The sequence below is a fragment of the Tympanuchus pallidicinctus genome, unplaced genomic scaffold (genome assembly GCF_026119805.1).
Source record: "Tympanuchus pallidicinctus isolate F22 unplaced genomic scaffold, pur_lepc_1.0 scaffold10, whole genome shotgun sequence".
Lineage (NCBI taxonomy): Eukaryota > Metazoa > Chordata > Aves > Galliformes > Phasianidae > Tympanuchus > Tympanuchus pallidicinctus.
This window is the reverse complement of record NW_026294619.1, coordinates 13,174,369-13,193,484: the sequence shown is the minus strand read 5'-3', so window position 1 is coordinate 13,193,484 and position 19,116 is coordinate 13,174,369. Positions and strand designations below refer to the sequence as shown.

Here is a 19,116-nt window from a genome sequence, read left to right as displayed (position 1 = left end):
CGAGGGTGCAATTACAATTGAAGGTTGCATGTATGGGCATTCTCTGTTCCCCTATGAGAAATCATCATGCATCTGATTCTAGACTTCACATCTTCAGTTTTTCTTTCTGTTTCCACAAGATTCTGGTAGCACTCTGTTTATAAAGGCAGTAGCATTTAGGAGCACAACACAGACCAACGTGCCTCATATTTTTGGAATACAGTAGATAATCATATTTTTGCCCCTAAAGCAAAAGCCCAAACAGGTAAGTGTATTTCACTGCCACATATGGCTGCTTTCTAGACTTTGTAAGAAGGCTCTGGGCAAAAATTCTCCTGATACAAACATTCATTGTGCTGCTGATCTTGACGTCAGAGCTGAGTCCTGGATACACACATGCTTGGTCTCATATACCTGTAAGTTAAAACAAACGCCTCCAAGTGATGAGAGCGATACAGATGTAGCTGAGAAGAGACAGCCCTCCTGTTCAGGCTCCAAATGCTGTATTTCAGCTACTCACAGAGCCAAGGCTCAGGAAGCAGTGCGCAGGGGAACATGCCTTGTCCCCATCAAGGATGGGCTGGACTTTGTTCCCAGGTATTCTTTTTTGGCTTCCCACTTCAGAGAAACAGAAAACACTGCTTTTACTAATTGTTTTTATTACAGAAGACAGAAGAGGTGGCAGCATGAAGTAGCAGCAGCAGAAATGCCATCTGTAGTATCAGTGGAAGAAAACACTGAGGAGTGGCAATGCAGCTGGAGAACAGCGGTTGAATTCAAAGAGGTTAGGAATTAAGAAGTGAACAAAGAACTGGCAGAGATCCTTCTGGAAGGCCTTGCAACAGATTTTCCCTTATAAAAACCCATTCATCCTTCGCCTGGATGAATACTGCAGCAGGTAGAGGCAGATTCTCTTATCTAAACACATACAAGCCCTGAACAACAACAGAGGAAAAAGACAAAAAAAAAAACAAAAAACAAACAAACAAAAAAAAAAAAACAGCATCCACGGGTGCTAAAGTGCTTCTTTTTTCAAGGAAACAAAAGAGAGGTCAGAGAAACTATTGTCTTCCAAGAACTACAGCCTGAGATAGCTTCTCAAACCTTCTGAGAACTGCCAAGAAAGTAATTGTCCATGCCTTGACCACTACCATGCATACTTGCCCCTTAGCACACGCTGCATCCTGGGCAGGGTCCCAACTCCGTCTTGAAGAGCGAAAGCACGACAGAGCACATCCCTGCCCATCACACACAGGAGGCTGCATTCTGTAGAGTTTGTGTCAGAAAGCATCAGGAGAAGAGATCCTAAGTAAACCCATCTTCAAAGCTTATAACCAGTTTGGGAGCTAATCCAAGACAGAGGGCTAGCAGCAGAAATCCTAGCCAAAAGATTCAGATCAAATTTGAGTAATAAACTGCATTTTGTAGCATGGCAGCACACGCTTCACTTCCATCACCAGCCGCTCGACGCAGATAATCCACACTAATTCTCTTGTTGAGCTCTGCAACAAAGTGTATGCTCGGCTTCGAGCGTGCTGCCTGGGTAATGACAGAAAACAGTTCTAACCTAATTGAAGCAAGCCAAACTGCTAGTGAAGCCTCGCAGCTAAAGGGCAAGGAGACCACAGGAAACAACAATCACCTTCCCTGTCTTCCGCTGACTCCAGTCTGAAAAGAAGCACAACACAACTGGCAGTAATCTCAGAGACTAATGTCTTGTCAGCAGCATCAAGTAACACCATTTCAATATTCGTAAAGGCTTTTTCATCCCCCAGCACACTAACTAGATGGAAAGTACAGGGAACGCAACAGACATTAAGGTAATGACAGTTTTGCCTTTGTAGGAAGAGGCGGCTGCACAACACCCCGAGGTACAATTGTGGCTCCAATGGCTCAGATACCAAGAGCTCTGAAAATACAGCCTGCACACTGCAGCCTCCACCACGGCCTGATAAACTGATACGCCAGGCAACTGCTCTCCTCACTGCTGCACACACACAGCTGTGCCACTTCTTTGCCTAACAGCCGAGCAGATCAGAGAGCAGCCAGGAGGTGTCCAGCCACTTCTGACTGGTGCTTGTACCCCTAGCTTAGTGCACTTGCTCCTTCTTAGATCCAAACAGGCACCTAACGTAGCAATGTGGTGCCACGGGTATGGAAATTGCTTTGCTCAGAAGAAACTGCACATCTGTACTGTGCAGTGCCTACTGTACACAAGCAATTGCAAAAAGTGAGTGCAAGAGATATCACCTGCTCTCTATTCAAAGGAATTTCTGAAAGAGGAAGATGTTCTTGCTCTGCACTAAACTTAATGGAGAGTGCCAAGCAAACATTTAGGACAAGTAACATTGTGCTGAATACAATTACTTTGTAAATTAAAGACAGAAGTATTAAGGAAACCTCAAATAATAGTATCTTTGGGATATGGAGTTTCAATTAAAAGATAATGTTCCTTGCAAAGGCTTTCACACAGATCCAGAGCTGACAACACTGCTTTAAGAAAATTCTGCATTCCCTTGCAAACAGCAACTTCATTTTACATGCTGGCAGTATTTGCACTCAAACTGATAAAGAATTTTTTTTTAATTACCAAACTTCCATGTTCAAAACAATCTGTAAAACCAAACAAGTTTCCCTCTCTTCCTCTACAAGTACAGATTCCAATAAATATATAAGCTAAAAACAATACTATAATTTATGTTTTCCTTTTTTTTTTTTTTTGTGAGATAAAGATGCTTTCTTCCTTCTTACCTTTGGTGAGGGACAGAGAGTAAAAGAAAAAGGCAAAGAAACAGAAATGAGACAGAGCGTGTCAAAAACAGTGGTGATGTGTGATAGTGGTTGGCTGCATTTGCAAAGCTGAATAAGCAGAAAGACACATGAGCATTATTGGTCCCAGCAGAATAGAATAGAAAAAGAGGATAAAAAGCCTCAAGTGCAAACAGGCAAGCATACAATTTATTATAAAATGAGGAAAAGGGACTTTGACATCTTCATTTGACATTTACATCTCAAGAAAGGGCCTCCTTATCCTGAACACCCCTCATTACTGACCGTCTCACAGCTGCAACAAAAATTATTTTGTCTTTCTCAAAAACTCAAGAATGTCTTTTCCAAATTGGGATCATTCTAAAGTCTCCTCCCTCTGTTTTCCCTTCCCCCAGCACTGCTCTGAAGTTAATACAGACAATGCAAATAATGAAATAGTTGGAAGAAAAGCTTCTACATAGGCACTAGCAATCCAAGGAAGAGGCAAATTTTGGTTCTCTCCTTAGGCAAACACATGGGAGCCTGTCTGCTTGCTTTTATAAGCACTGGGAGCAGTTAGGGACTCAAATCACCAGAGATACTTATCAAAACAACACAGAGCAGAGGCAGCAGCAGATTAACTCCTTCATAGCTTCATAGTTACTGGCTACAGCACAAGGCTAACAAGTCGTGCCTGGAGCTCACAGATCTGGCTAATGCAGGGAATGCAAAAAAAAAAAAGCATCTGCAGTCAGATTGCTGAAAAGAGGGGGTATGGAAGGGAATCAGGGAAAAGCAAATCTACATATTTCCCCCTCTACATACATACAACATGTTTTCTCAGGAGGAAAAGGGAGTCTGTGTAGGATTTTGCTTTCACATCATAAATCCCCTAACTCCAAGTTTTGCTAACAAATGTACTTTTCAGCTTGAGGACTATAACATTTGCATTTGTGATGCAAAATTAGCAGAGATTTTGGAACAAAACCAGGAACAAGGGAACGTTCACACCTGTCATGGTTTGTTTTCCCACAGGAATGTCAACACAGGCTGAGACTTTTCAACTCCAGCTGGTTTCTCTAGCTGCTCTGAAGGCAACCATCCATTACGCATGCATGCACATGCACACACACAGACACACAGTGTTATGGCATATTTGAACTAATTGTGACCAGTACTCAGCATCTATGAGAGATCTCACTCCTGCTAGAGAATTCTATCGGGGTAAATTCAGCTTAGCTAAGCACCGAGATTTTGCCAAAGATGCTACATCCTAAACTATCCTACTTCTTCCTTCCCCATCTAACAGACTCCTCTCGTATGACTTCATGCTTAAGCCAAAAGGCTGAATGCACTCACTTTAAACTAGTATTCAGTGGTTTCAGGTACCTTTGCTTAGCTCTTAAGAAATGCTCCCAAAGACGGTTTAAACACTGATCTGAGGTAGTTCATTCCTGCTTAAAAAGGGTTAAGATCCAAACAAAGCACTTCTTTTTTTAATTACTATTTCATTTTTATGCTCTTGTACTACTACAACCAAACTTCTCCAAAAGTGCTGACTGAACATGTGCTCGTAAATATAAGGTGGAAGAGATGGAAAACAAACTCCCACAATCAAATCGGCAACCAAAGAAGACAAGGTGAGTGACATTCCCCTTTTTAACACACATCACTCTGTTGCTACCAATGAGATGCATCCTAGTGAGACCGAAACACTGATTCATGAAAGTGAGCAGTGACCCCAGCATCACTGCCAGATACTGCCTGCCACAATGACAGCCTACTTCCTGCAAGTCTCTGTGCAGTTTGATATATCTGTTTTGTGCCTCCTCTTCAAATTGTTGCATGAAACTGGTTCGTACTGCTAAGTATTTACTGCCAAAAACAGAAGCCTTTACGCAAGCCAATAGGATTTTTTTTTCTTCACAACAAAGAGCTATATTCCAAAGCCCATTAGCAGGCCTTCTGGTTGATGGACTTACTCAAGAGAAAAATATCTTAGCTGCCCAGGTCTTCCAGTGAATAGGTGCAAGGTTCCTACCTTGTGTAGCCCAAAAAATGGGGACAGAAGCAGAAGTCACATCTTTGCTCTTTATCCAGCTGTTGTTGCGGTGCCGACTCCACGCAGAGACGACACAGAAATAATCCCCTCTGTCATTTTCTGAAGTCCACTGGATCCGTAAACTGAAGGTGTCAAAAGCCTTTTTGGAGAAGATTATTTCCCCATTTTGAGTCCTCTCTCTGCTCCTGTCCCCAAGCAGCAGAGTCCAGTCTGCATCCATAGTGGCCAGGAGCTCCTCCGCCACCACATCGTCACTGAGCACGTGCCGCCTGTAGTACCAGGAAACTGAGAAGCGGATGTCTGCCTCGGTGTCCTGTACATTTGTGATCCTGCACTCCAGCTCTGTGGGGTCATCGGAAAACTTGGGTGTTTTGGAAGCATTCAGAAACACCTCATAATCTGGCTCTGCAGAAGAAAAAAACAACAGAAGTGAGAACCACAAGCAGAAAGGAGAAAGCAGCAGAGCTTAATACTGAGTAAGGTACTGCTAACAGTCTGAGACAGCACCTGACATAAAGACCAAGCGCCAGAATCTGTACTTTTCTTACAAGTCCTGGGAATTGTGAATGCGGACTTCAGCTCTCAGACACGTACTGGTCTGAAGTAAGCCTCTCTGGGCCTACAGTTCCAAACAGGATCTCTTGCCTCGTATATTTAGTCAGACCATTTCAGAAATATCAGGACAAAGTGATCTTATTGAGTTAAATCACACCCCATTCTTCAGGACCTGAGAAGCCACAGTCTGGATTCAGTTTCAGACCTACAGCCATCTCTGTCTAAAGACCTGCACTGCAACTGCAAAGCCGCAAGGCTGGAAACTCTTAAGCTTGAAAAGGTGCATCTGAAATGCATGGGTTAAAAAAAAAAAAAAAAAAAAAAAAAAAAAAAAATCACTAAAAAGAGGGGTTGTTGTATTTAAATCCAAAATTGTTGGCTGTCCAGGAGGAGACAAGGCAGCCCCATGACCACTTTCTCTCAATGTAGATAGTGAAGAAAAAAGATTATGGCAAAGACCTCTCTCCACAAAAGAAATGCATGTTTATTTATTTACTAGTATTAGAATATTTGTCTCTCTTGCTGTCTACTGTTATTCAGAAAGAAGACCAGCCTTCCAACTGCTCAGCCAATACTGATCACATGGATTTGATAATGTAAGTGCATTCAGTGCTCCGTATTTATTTCTTGCTTTATGCTGTACTTGGCATTTTGCCCTCCCAGAAACAATTAACCGAAGCTATAATTGGGACAGAGAAGGCAATCCAAGGCTGAAACTTAGACTTAGCTCACCAGCAAGCCAGGATAATAAAATATCTTAATAGAGCTGCTGCACTAATGTGTATGCACACGCACTTCTGGACTTCAGTTGCAAACAACAGAAACAATTCTACTCAAGCAACTTGGAGCTGCTAAGCCCATTTGAAGAAAGGACCTCCACCCATTAAGTGCTATGCATGCAGGCATGCAGTGTCCTTGCATCTAACAAGAACAAGGGCATCCATACAGACTGGACACTGGAGCATATAAATCACTGTCTTTCTGCAGCACTGAGTAATACAAAAGCTTGAAAGTACCATTTACCTAAGCCCGTAATACTTACAACTGGTAGCAGTACAATAAAGCTATATCAGCATACACTTTGCCATTCTGCGAAGCTCTTCTGACTATGCACCTCTGACCATTAGCCTACTTAGTACTTATTAGGATACCTGCTGAAAGTTTTCGTACACTAGTTCTTTATTCACTATATAGAGAACCTCAGCACAGATTTGTGCAGATTCTCAGTATAAGTAATACAAAGGAAAAACACAATCCCTCTGCTGCAACCAAGTCATAGATTATTAATGGTGGTCAAACTCCATTTCTGCTATAAGTAAATGCCTACAGATCCTACCGCTACATTGCCCTTCCTGTCTCACTCACAAAAGACTACACTTGTCCAAGGCCTCACTATACATTGCCCCTCCCCCTCTCCCTCTTCTTCCTCACCAAAAAAGAACACAGTCAAGATCAGTTAACACTTTCACAGCAACAAAGATGAAGAAAGCAGAAACTCTTCTCAAGTTAGGAATAAAGGAAGGAAAAAGCTGCAAGAAACTCAAGTTCTTTGATAATCACTTCAGGTAGCTTTATTTGTGGGGAGGAAAAGGACCGCTAAGCAGAGAGTTTGGGATTTGACACCACTCCAGATAGGCGCTTCACCCTGACAGACATTCAAGCAGAGGATTTAGAAAGAATAAAAGGCTGGCTAGATAAACCTCATTCCTCCGCTCTGTCAGCTGTCAAAGAGCAGCCTCACTGACAGTTCAATGACTTAATACCCCAGCAGCTCTTAACTTCCATAAAGACGAGGAGTTGGTGAATTCTGGATGCAGCTGAGAACCTCAAACACTGAAAAATTATTCTACTTCCCTCACCCTAGCAACCAAGCACCTACTGAATAATAGATTTTATTTTCTCCTGTCCCCAGATAACATCCAATTGGAACTGAAAGAGTAAGGAATAGTTCCACAGGCACCAGCAATACCATACAGTATGCAAATATGCAGAGTACCTGTACATGCATGAGCATGTGTATGTGTACATGTGAACACATGGGGGAAGGAGAGAGCACTCACAGCTTGTATGTATAACTTGAATGGCTGAATGAAAATGGGAAATGAAGATCGATATCACTCGTGCACTTCTAGCACACGTTACAAGTATGCAAGAAAGAGGCATGGCTATATTGCTCTGTGCAATGCTAAAATGCAAAATGTAAAGTCATTGTTACCAGTGTTTAATCTTGTTTTATTTCTGAAAACCAGTCTTCACAGTAGGCCCTTTCATACACTGACCCTGGCCCAATCCTGTGTCTCCACCCAGGATGAGCTCACTTTCGTAACTTGATGGTACTATCAGCCCCTGATTACAAGAGGCTCCAAACAGGTATGTAAGCAAGAGTTTTGGCACAGATAATTGCATCCAGTGAAAGCTGCTGGGAATGTCAAGTACAACAGCTCTGTCAGTTTTCCTCCAGTTCACATCCAAATTTGTTCATGCTTCCAATACAAGCAATACTTCATGACTTGAAGCAGGTGGAAATGCCTTGCCCACAACACTTTGCAGCACCATCCTGAGTTGCACTGCTTCCAAAGTGAAGTTATTCTCTCTTCATGAGTAAACTAGGAGATAGGTCTAGATATTTCAGCCTACCTACTCTATCTCTACAAAGGTAGGCTTTTTAGTTTTTCCAGAGTTTGATTTTTGCTCCCAAGCTACTTTGCTTGTAGGGATTATTTCCTGCTCCGGAGACACTCAAGAAGCACCTGGATGCTTTCCTGCATAACCTACTGCAGGGAAACTGCAGAGTTAGTAGCATTCAACGATCTCCAGAGGTCACTTCCAACACCTACAATTCTGTTTTATTTGCATAAGAGATACAGTCAACATTTAACATTCAGCAAGGATAGTATAAAGTAAAAACTTTACTGTCTTCAGCATGTACATGTCCCACTGGATCTCCAAAACACATTATTCTCAGGACCAGGGTGTATGGAAAGATGTTGCCAGCCTGTTCTAGTAGGTCAGGTAGATCAGACAAGCCTGTTAAACCTCTGACCTCCGGTTTGTGCCCCCAGTTCAGTTTAAGTTCAAGAAGTTGTAAATGAAGAATAAATGCTAAAAACAGCCCCTCCTAGCCAGTCCCTTGCAAAAATAAATAAATAAATAAATAAATAAATAAAGGACAATGAGGAAAATCTGTTCTAATGACCACTACGCTAATCAACAATTCCAGAATTATGTTAGTTCTTAGTCAAGTCTGCCTCATTCACTCACAGTAATCAATAGGTAAAGTGGTCTACTAAAATGAACTTCTCTTGAAGAAAGAAAATAAAGCAGTATAAAATCCTCCCCCATCCTAAATCCATCAGCAAGATGTGGTCTGTCTCTAGCGATAAAACAAACAAAAAGCCAAACAACTTTGGAAGCTATTAGAGACCATTATGTAGTTTGCATTATAAATAATTTTTATAGCATACAAATCACAAAAATCATGGGAATCACCTGATACCACTCTGTTTGGAACTCTGAGAGAATGCCTGCTGCTGTGTCAGAGCCCCACTGACAGTGTGAGGGAGATGAAAGGGGACAACATGACACCAGGGGCAGCTTTAGCCCTTAAGAGCCCAGGCTCTTAAGTTCTGTTTCCCAGTTACAGCCTGTTCAGTGACATCAGAAAATGGGGTGCGGGGGTAAGACACGCAGTTAGAGATTTTAAAATCCCATTGTATACAAATCCCAAACTCCACAGAATAGATCAGTACGTTTTCATATCTGAGAGATAGATATGCTACATACAGGTGATAAATGCAAACGTGATAAGAACTTGCCCAGAAGAGATCCAATGAAGTTTGAAAACAAAATCACTCACCTAATGCTGTCACCACCACACTGACCGGTGCAGATGTCCTCTCCACCACTTTGTGCCAGCTCCCATTGTGCAGGGGCACCCAGACAGCTGCTTGGCAGAAGTAGTACCCAGAGTCTTCCACATCCACATCACGCACCAACAGGCGATAGGAGTTCCTATCTACATGGCTCAGACTGATAAGAGTTGAATCGCTGACAACAGAATCATGGTCCATGCTCAACAAAACCTGAGCATCTGACAAAGTATCATCGGGTGACTCAGAGAAATACCACGTCACTTCAGCTTGGAAAATACCACTCCTGTCTGTTGTGATGTTGCAGGTAAGATCCAGGGAGTCTCTTTCAGTTACAGACAGATTGCTTGTTGAGATGAGCACATCTAGAGCTTGGAAAAGAAGAGACAAAAATTGAAGCAAAAAAATAAAACACTGTTTTGTATGTTCCAAACACAGAATATACACATCACCTTCAAATAGCAGGAAAACAAAAAGGTTTCTCATTCTCACAGGGGGTTGAGGTGTTTCGGGACTATCTCTCAGAAGAGAAAACGTTCACTGAAATCACAAGAAACTATATTAGAACTCAACTTATATCTGCTGAAATGGTTTTGAGCTCACTGATGAGAACAGATATAGATGTGCAGCAGCTATGGCCACATGTTGAAGTTCTGACTGACCACTGGTGTGTTGCAGAAGCAAGAAAGGGAAGCGAACAGATGGCAGCAATAATGACTTATCCTGCTAACTCACAGCTTAATGCTGTGACCAACACACTCCGGAGACTTTAAAACAATGCCAACAGCTACTTAAAAACACATTTAACAAACTCTTCTCGTGGCTAGTGACTATTTTTAACATACAGCACACATGGTCAGCCTTCAAATGGGGCCCTCTGCATTCTGTAGTTTACTAAGCTGGATAGAACGTAAGCATCAAGACTAGGAATAGAAAACCTAGTGGTAAGACTAGTGGTAGTGGTAAGCTGCAGGCGCTCTTTGTAAACCCCAGTGCAAATCATTCACAAATTACCTGGCCCCCTGTATGGGAACTGTGGAGTCAGCCTGAACCACTGATTGATCACCTGGGGAAAGGACCGGGTCAGCCCTGGGAGCACAGGTGAAGGCAATTCAGCTGTGTGATCGGAACAGGGTGGAGCCTGGCTGCACCTCTCTTAGATCTCATCTAAAGCCTGACTGCTGCTTTCTGGAGACCCCTCCTTGGTGGAGCTTTCCCCTGCAAACCTGGAATCTTCTTCCCTTCCTTTATAGCATCTTTCCATTGTGCTGATCCTTTGTCATTACACCTCTGGTGAAACACCTTTTCCCATCATAATGATCTGTCCAATTGCTACACCACCACCTTTTAACTTGCTAGTTAACTTGCATTCTACATTGTCCAAATCAGACTTGGATGTCAGAGCAGCACCACCTCCACAGTATATAATGCACTTCTCCTTCAAACATCTTAACTAAAGCCAGCAGACTGGGCTGCTACAGAAGTAGCTGTCCTCAGTAGTTACACGATTCCTACCTTACACAGACAGCTAACAGCAGATCAGGGATTTACATGTAAAACCATGTGGTAAGCACATAATACATACCCACCTGTAAAAGCTTTCTAGGATGATCATCAGGAATGAAAGACGGAAAGCTAGAGCCAAACTGAATTTTGAATGGCCACAACTATGGCCATCAAAACCAAGCAGTGCTCACTGCTCACCACCTGATAGTGCAAAAAGCCAAGTCTCCTATCTGATGAGTGTCTTATTGAGACTTCCCTCATTAGGACTGGAAACAGTAGGAAAGCTTAATTAATTTAATAGACTAATGTCAGAATATAAATTAAGATTCCTCTGCAAGGTTAAGAACAGCATTTCAGCACGGAGCACTTCTGTCTTCACGCATCAGTCACAAGCATTCAGAACCTGGTGGTATAACCATGGAGAGGGAATCTGAGAGAACTTATTAAAATGTGCTTTCTCAAGGCTCCTTTTTTGCTTACAGGAGGGCTGAAGTGAGCTGAAGTGAAGGGCTCGCTTAGGGTTACATTCCTGTTATGCAAGGGACTATTAGAAAAAGACACACAAAGTCAGGTCCAAAGGTTGCGATTTAAGGAGATGAATGTAGTAGGAAGGTAGGTAGAGTACCAGAGGCAAGAAACAGAGTTACAAAAGCTGTGATACTTACACAAGTAATTAGACACCAGCCTTTGCATTACATTAAAAAAAAAAAAAGACTTTTTAAAATTATTTCTACAAATTAAACCCTAGAATTTATAGCAGTTAAGAGGGGATCCGGAAAGCCAGAAAGCTTTCATGCCCCTGACAAAGTTCCAGTGCTGTTCCAGTGCTAATTACTGAGCTGAAAATGAAGGCCAAAAAAATCCAAGCCAAACAGAAAAAAGAAAAACCCAAGTATACAAACACTGAAAACCTCCCCCATTAGTTACTGCTAGCTGTGGCTTAAATAGGTAGCATTTAATCAGTTTCTGAAAACAGGATGACGATGGCCAGAACACTCTCCACAAGTGCAAGAAAATAGATGCTTACAGCTCTTAATTAGCAACCCTGGCTCAGCAGATACTACTTGCAAGCTTTTACTGTTTAACAGACACCTTGAAAAGAAGGGGCAGATTGGTCCTGTCCGATTTCACAAGCTAAGTACTGTCAGAATACTAAAACTACATCCAAATGAGCCAATCAAAATTCAGCAGTTCTGAGTTTTCCCTACACTGTCTGCAAGACTACAAAAATGAAAATATATCATTATTGTATGAAGACTTGAAAATACTGTCATAACCTCATTTCTGAGGGACTACTGCTGCTTGTTTTTCCACCTACTGAGTGACAAGATGCATCACCTCTCATTTTCCCCCTTTACTTAGCAGCAGTAATGCTAATGCAATTAAGTGCTTAGTACAGCTCCTCCTGAAACGTATATAGACAGAGATATCTGGACATCCTCAGCACAGCTCACATATTTTTGTTTCCTAAGTCAAGCATGCAATGATGTGATTAAAAGGGCCACGACAACAAAGTGTAGCAATCAGCCCAGTGATCCAGTGTAAGGTGATAGAAATCACTGGATAATTTGTCCTTTGAAATTATCCTTGCCTTTCTCCTTCCTCCCAGACTTTTTATTTTCTTTTTATACATAACATTCACATCTGTCACTGAGTCACAATCCACTTTTACAGAGGAAGCATAGCTGTTTAGTGCTATCAGACAACCCAACATCAACAAGAGCATAGAGGGTAGGTTTGGAGTGTTGAGTAGTTGAATGCAATGTTATTTAAAGAAACATATAGAACAGAATACAACATTATTTAAGAAACATAAAGAACAGAGGAAGTCTAAGATAAAAATCTTAGTCTAGGCATGTAAGAAATTCCAGTCAATTCTTCCACATCATCGTCCTCAGTGCTCCCCCTCCCCCCAAAAAAGCTAGCAAAATCATGCCAAGAATTTGATATCAACTTAGATGTAAACAGGCCAGCTATACAAACAGCATCAAGCTCTCCCGAAGGGCAGGCTCATTCAGTTCAGCTTATCCAATTTCTACTCTTAAAGTATGACATTCTGGACACAGCACTGCTTCAGCTGGAAGCTGTGATCCCAACCCATCAGTAGCACTCACCGGTCCGTTGGATTTCCACACTTGCTATCTCCACGCTCTTCTCTTGGATCTTCTGCCATAAGCTGTCTGCCCCTCTCACCCACTCGCTCACAAGACACCTGTAGACACCCCCATCGGCTGACGAGGCCTGGGACACAGACAATCGATACGTGTCATTTGCTCCTGTGTCCAAGCGGATATCTCCATTACGGTAGCGCTCTTCGTAGCCAGGGCCGGGCTGGAATTTGCCTTCATGAGTTAAAGACAGGATGTCCCGCCAAGACAATCCACTTTTGATCTGCCAAGTCACATGTAGGTGAGTGTGCTCTGGTGAGGTGGTGATTGCTGAGCAGCGTAACTTGAAAGAGTCGCCCTCAGACAGCTTGAGAGATGCTGAGGAACGTGCTTTTGAACCACTCACTGATAAGCCATCAGAAATCACTATTAAAAAAAAAAAAAAAAAAAAAAAAAAACAAACAGAAAACACAAGCATCATAAAACAGAAGCGAGGAGAGAACACTTATCCTGATCTACTCTGAGAGGACACCGTGTCTCCAACCATTTCTTCTTCCATACAAGTATTTTCCAGGAGCAAGGAAATTAAGTTGAAAATTCATTAGTGATCCACTTTAAACAAGCTAAGACAAGCACTAAACTTCAATGACCTTCCTTCTTACTACAGCTTCTCATTCAAGCAGTATCATTCAGGTTATTCCCATCCACAAACACATTCATTTTCACAAGAATAAAAGACATAACACTAGGAATTAAAAATAAATAAATAGAAATCTCCCCGTTTATTATTTAAGAATTCTAAATGACAGAGCAAGGCTAGGACATGACTGAAGAAACAATACGCTAAAGAGAAAAGGGAAGATTACTTTCTTCATACAGATTCCTAGACGATGCTATAAACAGGAGAGCACACAAGCTGTGTTTTCACCTGAAGTTAGCCCCTCTATTAAGAGGCTTAGTAACCAAAAGTATCTGCAGACATCTTAAGAAAACCCAGTGCTTAGTTTTCCCATTTAAAGGGGTGGGGGGACAGAGAGGGGAGAAAGGAAGGGAAAGGCACCTTACATGCCATCACTACTACTGTAATTCCCAATTTTGGATTTTGCCTTTAGGAGAACTCAACAGGAAAAAAAAAAATAAATAAATCACAATGCTCATAAGCAACTGAAGATTAACATTATTAGAAGTATAACTATAACTGATACCAAAAACAAACTTAGAGCACACCTCACTCTTCAAAAATACCTTTCACTTGGACCTCAGCATCATAATTTCCCTGAACGGTGGCATCAGTGCTGGGCGTGGAGCATTTGTATATCCCTTGGTCAGTTGGCTGGATGTTTCTAATCACGAGTTCCACAGCATCGTTGCTGCTCCGTCTCAGTTTGATATCCCCGCGGCCCACACGTTTTTGGTACTCCTCAGAGGTGAACGTAGAATCCCAGGTACTCACTATCCTCAAGAAATCAGTCGCCCGGGAGAACTCCCAGTCAAAGTTCTGTTCACTGGGTCCATCGTAGTCACTAACGCTGCAAGGGATCACCACCTCCGTGCCCACGACTCGAATAAGAGGGCTTTTGGGCACTCTCACAATACGTCCTCTGCAGAAAGCTACATTGGGGTATAAGGATAGAGAAAGCAGACAGTTAACAGAAGCATTACCAGGCTAGGCTTTGTCCAAAAAAAGAGCGATACAGAATACGGCTGGGCACACTCCTCAGAAAGCTAAAACTACTAAGCGCAATCTTTCCTATTAATATTTAATCTCATTGGAACAGTAGCCCTAAAAACACCAATTTTTGTGTGGGCAATCTTTATTTCATTGCTTATTTAGTAAGGAATTACTAATTTCAACAGATATTACTTGAACAGACTTCTGTAACCACGCTTGTTTCCAAGACACATTTCATCTTTGATGGAAGTCTCAGAACACGGAAGCAGGAACAGAGCATGCTCCCCCCAGAGTGCAGGAAAACATGGGGCTCAGCCTGTGTCCATTTAACTAGACAGAGACTGTCTAACTAAAAGGAGAGCAATGGCAGTGCTCTGCAGAGGGACAGCAAGGCCTCAGGCAAAAGTGTGAACTGCTTAAGTTAGCCAGAGAACCTGGTAAAGACATGGAAGGACACTGGTCTATTTGGCTTTGTAGCTCAAATGATAACCCCAACAGCTGGGCATGGATTTTGATGGGTTCTCTCTTTCGCAAAGAGCGAACTGCTTTGATTCATAGTTCCAGCCATTGAAACTTCTTCAGTGAGGGAGGGATGCTACCTAACCCCAATCTCCAAAGAGGAACAACAAAACTCTTATGACATCCCACTAGCTCCACATCCACAACTAAATATTTCAGCAGCATAGCAAAACAGAAGCCAGAACACTGATCTTGCTAAAATCAAGTAGACCATCATAGTAATACCAAGAGCAGTTGGACCACTAGGTTGATCTGGGATCAGGCCAAATCATGTTTAAACAAACAGCCCACACACTGGTGAAGTCCAGTAACTTACAACTGCTCATCAGCCACATTGGTAAAGCTACCAGCTAGCAACATGAACATTCATATATGCGACGAGCCTTCCCTTTGTATCTCTTGATGTATTCAGTACTCAAGACTGCACACTAGAGTGGCTTAGAGCCATTATGCCACTAGGAACCCCAGGTTGGGCAATGAAGTCACTCTCACAGAGAGAAGCCATCCCCAGGGAAGCTTGTCATAAAGAGGAGCACTGAGTGGGATGTGTTCAAAAATCAAGATCATCTGTGGGTATTTAAAAACAACATGAGGAGCTGTACACATCGAGTAGAATTATAAGATGAAAAGCAGATTTTGGTCTCCAATTACAGTTCAGCAAACAGTTGAACCAAGGACTGATGCTGTCTTCACCTCTGCAGCTGATAAGAACAGGTAATTCCCAGCACATTCCTTGTTTTTCAGGCTGTTCATATGCATAGGCTCACTCCTGTAAGCTATCTTCCTGAGTGCTGTGATGTTCTATAGTCAACACAGTATAAAGAGTATTGTCAACTCTTTCATTACAATAACACCAATCTGCATTAAAAACAGATCTTTTACTTCACTTATACCTTATACTTTATACCCTTCCCAAAAAACTGTTACATACCTGATCAAGCGATGGACTAGTCTTAATAAAGAAGCTAGACTTTTCTGCGTCTTCCCAGTGTGAACAGAAAAGGAAGAATCTCAACTATCTACATCTTGTTCTCAATCACAGGTGTTTAAGGGTATATCTCTAAACACAAGCACCATATATCAAAATCCAGAATATGGAAAAATAACCAAGAAAAAAAAAAAGATAGTTGAAAGGCTCCAGTTACTGTATTTCTCATAGACCTTACGTTCTAGTTCCATTTAATCCTTTAACTTTTCCTTTTACAGAAAGCAGGAACAACAGGTAAGCTTCAAAGCACTGTCCGACAGCCAAAGTGGCTCTGATCACACCAGTGCAAGAAGTCAGCTCAGGATCTTGACTGAGGGCATTGCTCTTAAACATTGTCTTCTCCCTAGAAAATACTCTCCTGTGACACTAAAACAAGCAGACAACACGGTTCTGCATGCGCCTTCAGCTGCAGACCCACATACTGTGCACTGCACTAATCCAATCTAGAGGTGACAAAAGCACGGCTAATGCGGCAAGGGCAACACGTTTGTCTTTGAGATTAGCACAGACAGCTCTGTTTCTCTTCCTTCCAAGTTCACTAAAGACTCTTCGACATTAAATGAAGGTAGGGGTGATTGGCATCTTTCTAAGAGGAGGCAGGCACAAGGGAAAGACAGAGGCACAGAGACTTGTGAGGCAGAAGCACAGAGACAGCATCACAAGCTAAGAAGATATGAACTTAATGCAAAGCAGCTGCTGTGCTCTGAGTGCCTACAGGTAAGGAGGAGTGCACGCAGGACGAATACTTCAGGGATGAGCTGCCATTTGAGTGACCCAAGAGGCTCAGAATCTAGCAAGCCGTGAATCCAATGCTCTGCTTTTTGTCCTGCAGCAATCGACAGAAGAGTGTCCCTAGCTGCTAAACAAGTTATGTTCTTCACCGTGCATCAGAGATTAACATTTCATGTAAGTGCAGCAGAAGGCATTGAGCTACAGACACCAACCTTGGAAAGAGGCAAGTTCTATTTTGCTCTGGCAGATAAACGGGAGCTTTTACAAATATTTTGTTCTTGCACTGCCCCACATTACAATCATAAACCCCCGCCTCCAACTTCCCAGAGCAAAGTTCAGCTCTTCTGAAATCTTCTTATGAGATCTTCACACTCTGTAAATTTATTGGGAACGTTTATTTTCCATGACACCTAATATATTTCAATGTTAATATAAGGTGACATGTTCTTAATGAATTCATTTGAATACCATTTAGCTGTAGAAACAGATGGAGCAGGACAGAAGAATGTATACATTAGTGACAAAACCCAACAGAACACAAACAATTTAGTATGGTGGTTTTTATGATACTGAAAAAAAAAAAACAAAAAAAGAAGTGTGTTTACTAGGAGCTCAATAACTGGCTTGATATCACTGAGTGCAATTGTGGACATCCAATCTGTCTGAGTACAAGATTAATTGCTTAAATGTCAAACTATTTTTACAGATACCAGATCGCTGATGAAATAGCAAGGAACTATTTCCAAAACAAAAGGTAAAGTATGTATCAAGATACAACAATAAGTTGGGGACTGACATATCAATAATATAGAAGCAAGACACTCCAGACACAGCCTACGCAGTTTTGAGCTAGTGCTCGTTCCTTACCAACGTTGCACAAAGTACTTAAATTAATTTATCCCATCACCAAGATGCAACATCTTATTGCTGTCATTACGTTAAACCCTTTCAAAGAAGAGAGGTATGGAAAGTTTTTAGGATAGCCAAGAAAACAGAGCAGCAAAATCACACAGGACCTATAGAACAACCATTCTGTTCAAACTTTCAACAAGCGCCAGCTCCTCAGGAGAAGAGCTGATGGGGCTTTCCTTCTACATTAGGGACATTATCATTGATAAAGAAAGTCTCCTAGGAGCCTCATCATCACACCGATTACGTATCTTCATATCATTTATGAAAGAACATGACAAGAAGTAATCTATGGAGTTGCTCACAAGACTGGGACGGTATTCTTACTGCAAAGAACACAATTCTGCTTCAGTGCTCTCTTGTACAAGGTGCTGCCTCCAGCCCACACTAGACAGCTCTGCCTAATAAGAAACCTTGTTCTCTCGGCAGCCCAGAGAAGGAGGTCGACTTTCTACATCCTCCTTCCAAAGGAAAATGCAATGTGACATGCAGTAGGAAGCCAATTAAAGCCAAAAAAGTAAGAGCTGAAGACTCAGTAAATTGGCTCAGACTAAGACCGAGTCTCACATAGTCCAGTTCCTCAACCAAGGCAGTCACAAGAGATGTAACGACAACGTTGCTGATGCCTTTCATCCCAAAGGCATCTCAGAAGAGCTTTCTAAACAAAAGGTTGTTTCATTTGCCAACTAAATATTACCATATCTTCGAAGGAAATACAGCAACCCTTTCAAACTCACAACAGTTTATGACAGGACAAAATGCTGCAGGCAACTCTGCAAATGGCGGTAATGATTTTTCCTCTGGGAAATCCTCCACATATTTTTCACCTAAGTACCACTTTGCTGCAGCCCTGTTTAAAGGAGGCAGCTGAACATGGACAACCCTTCTTGGGCCATGCTGGAGATTAAGCGATGGATTTACCACTACGAATAGCTGCCCCTTCTGCATCCCATTTCAAGCAAAACGCCTCACTTCCCACTGCTGTACAACACTGCTTAGCTACAGCATTTGTGAAGTCATCTTCCAAATTGGAAGGAAAGAAAAATTTTTTTTTGCATTGTTTTTGTCCCACCCCAGACACGTCCACACAAATCCTCCTCCTCTGTTCTGAGAGGAGTTGCTCAGGCCCCCAGCATTCAGGAGGTATTCAGCAATGCTTCTTAGCCAGCAGCCAGGTGCAGGACAGGCAGCATGCCATGCTTCTCCAGAGAAGGAAATCCAAGGCATACCAGCAGGACAGATTATAATCCTTATCACCAAACTCCCTCTTCTCTCCTTGCCTTCCCTCCCAGTTTTAATTATCATCAGGCAGCTCCACATCAAGAATGCCACATGCAACTAGCTAGGAGAAAGAAAGAAAGAAAGAAAGAAATACAACTACATTTACAATGTCTGAACACCCTTCAATGCTGTTAACACAATATATATGTATTTAAATATATAACATGGTTTTCCTAGAAGTCGCACAT

General features: G+C 42.1%; 1 protein-coding gene across 1 annotated transcript in view; it reads right to left on the bottom strand.

The window, feature by feature from the left end:
- PTGFRN (prostaglandin F2 receptor inhibitor) overlaps nt 1-19,116 on the bottom strand; it is a 65,671-nt gene that overhangs the window by 23,840 nt on the left and 22,715 nt on the right. Inside the window, exons 2-5 of the mRNA XM_052703658.1 lie at nt 14,073-14,438; nt 12,834-13,253; nt 9,201-9,584; nt 4,769-5,194 (exon numbers count right to left, since the gene is read on the bottom strand). Of these exons, the coding sequence (XP_052559618.1) occupies nt 4,769-5,194; nt 9,201-9,584; nt 12,834-13,253; nt 14,073-14,438 (1,596 nt within the window). The remainder of the gene's footprint in view (nt 1-4,768; nt 5,195-9,200; nt 9,585-12,833; nt 13,254-14,072; nt 14,439-19,116) is intronic.